At 54.2% G+C, this 7,594-nt stretch overlaps 2 protein-coding genes across 2 annotated transcripts; both read left to right on the forward strand.

Annotated features, from left to right (window-relative positions):
* Positions 1–870: 870 nt before the first annotated feature.
* On the forward strand, positions 871–1,417 carry CCM_06026 (uncharacterized protein; the record flags this gene model as incomplete). The annotated part of the gene is made up of 2 exons (XM_006671170.1): positions 871–1,090; positions 1,176–1,417. The coding sequence occupies 2 exons, from the start codon at positions 871–873 to the stop codon at positions 1,415–1,417; spliced, it is 462 nt and encodes a 153-aa protein (XP_006671233.1).
* A 1,782-nt stretch (positions 1,418–3,199) lies between these two features.
* On the forward strand, positions 3,200–4,846 carry CCM_06027 (MFS transporter, putative; the record flags this gene model as incomplete). The annotated part of the gene is made up of 4 exons (XM_006671171.1): positions 3,200–3,650; positions 3,709–3,841; positions 3,894–4,281; positions 4,352–4,846. The coding sequence occupies 4 exons, from the start codon at positions 3,200–3,202 to the stop codon at positions 4,844–4,846; spliced, it is 1,467 nt and encodes a 488-aa protein (XP_006671234.1).
* Between the last annotated feature and the right edge of the window lie 2,748 nt (positions 4,847–7,594).

Below are 7,594 nucleotides of genomic sequence, written 5' to 3' on the forward strand. Positions count from 1 at the left end.
GCGTGCAGGAGCGCGCAGACGCCGACACGGAGCGCTTTCAGCAGGTCGGCCTGCGCGGCGCCGACAGGCGGTACGTGGACATGCGCACGCTCGCGGACGCGCTGCGCCTGCTGGACGCCGGCGTGCCGCCGCGAGAGGTCGAGGCGCGCATGGGCATGCAGGAGGGCTTGCTGCACAGGCTGGGCAGGAAGGGCGTGCTGACGCACTTGGCGAACTAGAGGGAGGGGGGGCTATTCACTATGTAACTTTGTATATGTACAACAGAGAACAAATATAGCTCAGGGAAGAGAGAGCGGAAAGCGCCGCTGCAATATGCGGGCCAATTCTTCTATTGCTGAATCGGCAGCGTCGTTTGACACATCGGTGACAGTCTGCCCGCTCAAAGGACCAACGATGCCCGAAACTGACAATCTGTGGTCAAGAACTGCTGCAATCTATGACCTTGTTTACGCGTGCTTGTCGCTGCTCCATGTTATTCGCGAGCCATCCAACTTTGTCACGCTTTGGAAAAACTCTATTCAACGCGTCCGGCCTTGCCATCCACCTCAACCAGGGTCGTTCGCCGTCGCCGGTACTTGCAACATCTCATACAGAGCGAGAGATGCACCAGACTATTCCCAAAGTCTAACTTTTCTACGCCTGGATTTCATGCTTGGACAATATCGCGCTGGTCGGTCGGCCTAGTGTTGTAGCTCGCGACAACGCCACCACAACACCGACCGTATCGATTCCAACGGCGGCTAAGATGCAAACTTTTCTTTTCTTGCAGAAGCTTCTGGCACCCATCTTCTCCAAGATGTGATTTCTCTCCAAAAGACTTCTCCAAACTCCCCCCCCCCACCCCAAATCCTGATAATCGACGTCGTCAATATGATTGCTCCATTCGGCACTTCCAAACGAAGCAGCAGCTCGCATACTCTTTTGCCAGACTTGGAAAAGGCAGAGGCAGTACATGTAGAGACTGTGGAGGCCGAGGAAGAGGCCTCATCCCCATTGTCGAGCGCTGATCTCACGTCTGATCAAGTGCGTGCCCTCGTCCTCGACGCCTTTGACTCGGCGTCTTGTCAGCTGCATTCTGCTCCTGAAGAAGGTACGCAGCTCCTTTTCTTTCTTTTTTTGGCCAAACCACCACTTTCTCGGCTCCTTCTCCCCACGTCTCTCTAACTAATGGTTAGGGATTCTAGAACCTATTGCGCCGCCACCGGCAGCCGAGATGGTCAACAGAGGGTCGGGCAGCGGCCCTCGGTCGCCGCGGCTCGTCGAGATCAAGACCAACGACGCGGTCGCCGAGCCAGAAGCTGCCCCCAAAGAAAAGCCCCGCCTCGAAGAGCCGCAAAAGGCTGATCGCGGATCGTTTATTTACGTGCCCGGGCTTGGCTTCCTCTACCAGGACGACGACATGGAGCTGGGCAAATAGGGTGTCGTGTTGTAATTGGTCTCTTGGCCGCGGCCCGCGATCCGCGACATATGCTTAGCGATTGAAAATGCTGTGTCACTTGGGGAATATGGTCGACGGACTGGCATCTTTTCGTCGAGACTAGCATAGGGTCGATCACCAGGCCAGCAGACGCAGGCTCGTCCTCATCGTCGATAATAGTGAGCCGCCATATATTGAGTTGAATATTTGTAGGGAATTCCGACAAATAGTCTGAATCCGTGTTCCATGTTATCCTATATCCACAAGCTATAACTCCGATGACGGTTAGTTTGCCCATTGGCTTGGCAGATTGTCAGCACCCGTAGATAGATAGTCTCGATCAGAAACAAACTTGATCGTCCAATATTTATATCTGACTCTCTAGAACCAAAAACTATACTTCAGCACTATACAACATATTTAATCAGGGTTGGTACTGTACACGGATGGCTGAGATGCCAGGATGACTCTCGCGACTGCTGACGAACACCGCCGATGGTCACCTGCCATGTTCAGGCCAAACTTGAGTCCCGATTTTGTATTCTCCCATCTCATTTGGCAGTAAACAATTTTCTAAGTACAGGTGAGTACGTGGCCTAGTCATCGGACTGTAGTATTGATATGCATTGGATCATAGCACCCCATTTGGTAGCGATGAGGATGCCCCGCGGCGCAGCGACGGCCGGCAAGGGCTGTTGCGTGGTTGGCAGCCCTTTCGCGGACTTGCGACCAATCATATATCGACACGCCGTTGCCGAACGTTGTTCATGGAGTGATTTCACCAGCGGAAGGATTATGAGGGGGGCCAGCTGGAAAATGTAGCCCGAAAATGGGAATCAGCTGCTTGCAGCCTCCTTGGTTCCCAGGTCGAGCAGATGTGCATACTACGTACGCTTCATAAGCTCGATTCATGCAGAATTCTAAGCGATTACAACGTCATATATCGTGCATATGTAGTACTCCAAAGCAGATGTAGTTTGCGTTGCGTCCCTTCCGACAGAGATTACGAGACACCCTCTGTTCTTCGTGCACCACGGACGCCTCGATCGGTCGTGCTGGACATGACAGCGACCAAGTCCTCGTGATCGTCAACGACGGTACTTTGGAGAGAACATCTCGACAGCAGCCGCACAGTTCAAATGTGCCCTTTTTTGTTGGTGGCTTTGCGGAAGCCGTACCATGTGATGGGGGAGGAATACAACCGGCCTCCACTGCTGGACATGTATAATAGGCAATATGAAGCGACAAAGTAGGAGTAGGATCTGACAGCCTCTATGAAACGTACAGAACCAGCTCCGTTATAGAGAAAATTCTCACAGTCACAGCGCGGGGTAAGTGCCCGAGACGCAGCGTAGCATGGAGGGGTGCTGCGGGAGCGTCGGCGTGCTTGTGATGAGGAAAATGAGAATTCGTCCGATGGGGCTCGTTCGCGAGTCGTAATGGAATACGACCCGCGTCGCAAAAAAAACGGCCACTCTGCTGCGGGAATTTCTCGACGGGCGCACATGATTGTCGCCATATGTCGTGTGGCGCATATCAGTCGCGTGCATCAAGTGGTGCAGCCTCTACACGTGTTCCATGACTGCTTTGTGCTTTGCATCATGCGGGACGTGTGTCCTCGGGGGCTGGCATGGTACACCGGCACCCGTTGTTGGGAAGTTTATAGATGGCTCTTTCCTCCGTTTTCCGCTTCGAGCCCCCTTCCTTTACTATTGCGTGACAGGGCAATTTTCTCCGGCTAGAGGCTCATTCTCTTGCTTCCAAACTTCCTTGGATAGAGAAATGGCCGCGGGCGAGGGGCCTCGTGAGCGCCCTTGCTCCGGCGCAGCAGCCACGCGGGACGAGCACAGCCGGCTGCTTCCACCGCCGGGCGCTGCCGCGAGAAACGCATCCTATGCCATTGTCTTGCGCTGCTTTTTCCTGAGCATCTGCATGGAGATTGGCAACATCCTCGTCACGGTCCCGCTGAACCAGATCCTGGAAGCCATCATCTGTCGGCAGATGGTGTCGGACCACGCAGACGGCGGCGGCGGCGTGGATCTCGGCTGCAAGAACCCAAACGTGCAGAGGGAACTGTCCTTTATTCGCGGCTGGCAGCTTACCTTTGATGTCATCCCGGGGCTCCTGACGGCTATGCTGTACGGTCTGGCGGCCAAGAGATACGGAAGGCAGTTTATTTTGGCGTTGTCCATCTTGGGTGCGGCGCTGGCCGCTGCCTTCGTCGTCTTTGTTTGTATGCTGATTCTGTGACGCGCCCTATTAAGAATCACCCTTGCTAATCAGGATCCCAGGCTCCTTTCCAGCTCTCTTCTCGCCGCGCCTTGTATGGCTGTCGTCTGCATTCACCTTCATTGGAGGCGGCGTGCCCGTCTTCAACGCCATGATCTTTGCTCTACTGAGTGACGCAGTTGACGAAAGCAAACGGTAAATCCTCTTTTTTTTTTTAAGTGGCAAACATATTACTGACATATCACAGATCAACCACGTTCTTCTACATGAACGCCACGCCTATTGGCACCCAGGTGCTGGGAGGTGTCGCCGCGTTTCTGCTCATGCGTGTGAGCCCGTGGCTGTGTATTTACTGCGGCGCTTCTTTTTCCGCCATGGCCACTTTGATAGCCTTTTTGTTCCCGGCAAGTGTTCTAAGCGGCAAATTTGTTGAGCAAGAGGTCACCGACACCGCCGAAATACAGACACTTTGGGGGCATCTCCAACAACTCAGAGATGCCTTCCTGTGGTTTACACGGGAAAACTTCGTCACCATATCTCTGTTATCTACCTTGCTCGTAACAACACTCGGTCGCTCTGCGCCCGACATTCTTCTACAATACATTACCAAACGATACGGATGGACTTGGTCAGACGTGAGTGCACCGATTTTTCGTCTTTTCGGCCCTTTATGTGCAAACCGAGTACTCATGTATTACAATACAGGCTTCTTTGCTGGTATCAATCCACTGGTTCATTACACTTCTTCTCCTTGCCATCATTCTCCCATCAATAACGCAATTCCTTATCCAAGGAAAGGGCCTGCCTTCTCAGAGAACTGATCTACTTCTTGCCCGGATCAGCATTATTGCTTCGTCCATCGGAGCCTTTTTCATTGGACTATCCAGCAACATTCCATTTCTTACTGTCGGTCTTGGACTATTTACGCTGAGTTACGCCTATCCAATGCTGGCACGAAGCTTGCTAGCATCCGTCGTGGACAGCCGCCATACAGATGTCATGTACACCACCATTAGCATCTTCGAAGCTCTGGGATCCATCATCGCCGGGCCGCTGCTATCGGCGTCGTTTCGTCAGGGGCTGAGTTGGGGTACGGATTGGCTGGGGTTGCCGTTTTTACTTGCCGGCGTTCTCTTCGGGTCAGCCGTCGTTGTTCTCAGCTACGTACGCCTTGCAAGCAGTTTTGTCAGCAATGTGTAGATTTGAATGGATTTAATTTGGTACGGAGATGAGTAATTTTTTCTTCATTACTGCTAGATGCAAGTACTATCAATGTCACCACTTGAGCGCGATTGAAACGCATGCGTATTCATTCCTATTAATTGATAAGGTATAATTTGATAACTTATATGCTCGAAATGATTCAACGCCTGAAATATGCGATGTGTTACCTTGTAAATGTGAAATCCTTTAACTCCTGTTGCGCGCACGCCAACGTGTACCAACAAGCCAAATCATATTTTGAGCGAATTTTTATCGTCCTTGAACTACTTACCATGCAGCGTGGCCGCCGTCAATACGCAGGTCCGATCCTTGAAAAAGTCAGTATGCTGTGGTTCCTTCAAGCTCGTTGGCGCGACTTACCAGTCATGAAGCTCGAGGCGTCGGAAAGCAGGAAGACGCCAGCACCACGGAACTCATGAGGCAGTGACAGACGGCCCAGCATGTTCTCCGAGGCCCACTGATCCTTGCGGTGAGGGTGGGTGACGAAGAGGTTCTGCAGCATCTCGGTCATGATGTAGCCGGGCGAGATGGTGTTGACGCGGATGCCGTAGGGACCCCACTCGGCGCCGAGGTTGCGGGCGAGCTGCATAACGGCGGCCTTGGAGGCATTGTAGACGCCGCCGTACATGCCCCTGTTGGCAATGGTGCCGCTCATCGAGGCAATCATGGCGATGGAGCCGGGGCGCTTGAGGCGGACCATCTGCCGCGCCGCCGCCTGGGCCGTCATGAAGCACCCGGTGACGTTGATGCTCAGCATGCGCTCGCACTCCTCCTGGGAGTACTCGAGCGCGGTCGTCTCGTAGTTGATGCCGGCGGCGGCGATGAGGCCGTCGAGGCGGCCGGTGTGGTCGGCAATCTTGCGCATCGTCTCATTGAGCGCCTCGTTGTTGCGGACATCGAACTGGTGGTAGCTCAGGGTGGTGCCGAGCTCCTCGCGGGCGCGGCGCTGCACCTTGGAGAAGTGGGAGTTGGGGTCGTTGGAGGGAGGGTCCAGCCGATCAATGCAGTGAACTTTAATATTGTGTTAGTGGCGCTCGAGGTGGAACCGAGGGGGACGAGACGAACCAATGGCGCCTGCCTCGAGGAGAGCCTCAGCCTGCACGAGACCCAGACCGCGGGCACCGCCGGAAACGACGACGACCTTGTTCTCAAGGCTGAACTCGGGCAGCAGGTGAGGGCGCGTGACGGGGTTAGGCTCGAGGCGAGCAGGAGAAGAGTGGAAGCTGCGGGTAGCAGAGGCAGCAACAGGACGGGCAACGCGAGCAGAGTGAGTAATTGGGGTGGCAGAAGCTTTGGCCGCCAGGCGGAGGGCAGGAACAAGTACTCGAGACATTGTAATGCGTCAATGTATGTTGTGTGAGCGAGGTTGGAGAATGGTAGGAGAGCAGGCTAGAAGACTGCACACAAATAAAGTATAACGAGACTGGATGAGTGAAGGAAGGAAGAAGAAGGAAGAGAGCGAGAGGTGTGGGAGGGAGGGCTGGATGCCTTTTTGTACGAAAGGGACCAAAGCACAAGGGGTCACGATAATTGACAAAGGTGTACACGCACGAGACAGAGCTGCACAAGCTTGTAAGCCACACGGTGTGTACGGGTGGCGGCGAGTCCACGAAAGGTGTGTGTGACTAGTATAAAATAAGCGGTTATATGGAGGTTCTGGATGCGGGGGGGACACCCCGCCTTGGCAACAAAAAAGGTTGAAGCGATCGTGGGGAGGACCAGAGCGCGGAGAGTAGAGCGAGGACCAATTTCTCATCCTAGCCGTCACGCGGACAAAAGTGTAAAAACGGGGATAAAACGCTCCAGGACGAGGGCGAGAACGGCGTCGACTTTCGGGCAAGGTGGAGAGCGTTTGGGGGTCGGGGGTGCGCAGGAGGCGCTTAGATGGACACCCCTGCTCCGGAAACAATGGACTGGAATTAGTATGCTGGTAATGGGGATTCGAGGGGTGTCGCAGGGAACTCGTCCAGGGACCCCGGGTCATTCCATCGAATGACTTGCCAAGCTGGCTTGCTCTGCAGTTGCCAGTGACATTCGAGAGAAAAGGACCAGTTTCCGGCACAGAGTAGAGAGCAAGAAGGAGGTACGAAAGTCGAGGACCAACCTTTACAGCCTGGCCAGGAAAGTCAAAAGCCTAAACCTGTTCGAATGGACCGGAGATGAGCTAGGCCTATCGACGTTGAACAAGTGGTACGCGACGAGGGCAAAAAAGAGGCGTACATACCAGCATCGCGATCACGGGTGCGTGCGACCAGCCAAGACATGCAGCTAAGGAAAGCGAACTGCTTGCCCAACCTGCAAGTTGCAACAGGGGGAGGGGGGAGAGGAAACAGGAACGTGACGGCTGAATTGGAAGGGGGGGGGGGGTCTCCATTGTAGAGCCTTTTTTTAGCTGCTTGCGCAGCCCGAAACATTGGATCTTATTTTCCGGCGCATGCCCTTTGGGTAGCAGGCCGTTTGAGCCGAGATTTCGCTTTTTAGGGAGGGTGGACAACTTGGCAATAAGAATGGGCGAGTTGGAGTACCAGATAATGAGGACGAAAGGACCAAGGAGAGTGGGAGCAGTGAAGAGGTGTCGTTGGAGGAGGGGCAGAGGGGTAGCCTCGGGATGCCTCAATGCGTTAGTCTGCAGATGGGCGGGGTGGAGAATGGGTTACGGCACTCTGCCGCGCCCGTATAAGACGCTCATTGGACAATTGCCCACAGCACTTTATTTTTGCCCGT

This window comes from Cordyceps militaris (genome assembly GCF_000225605.1).
Source record: "Cordyceps militaris CM01 unplaced genomic scaffold CCM_S00004, whole genome shotgun sequence".
Lineage (NCBI taxonomy): Eukaryota > Fungi > Ascomycota > Sordariomycetes > Hypocreales > Cordycipitaceae > Cordyceps > Cordyceps militaris.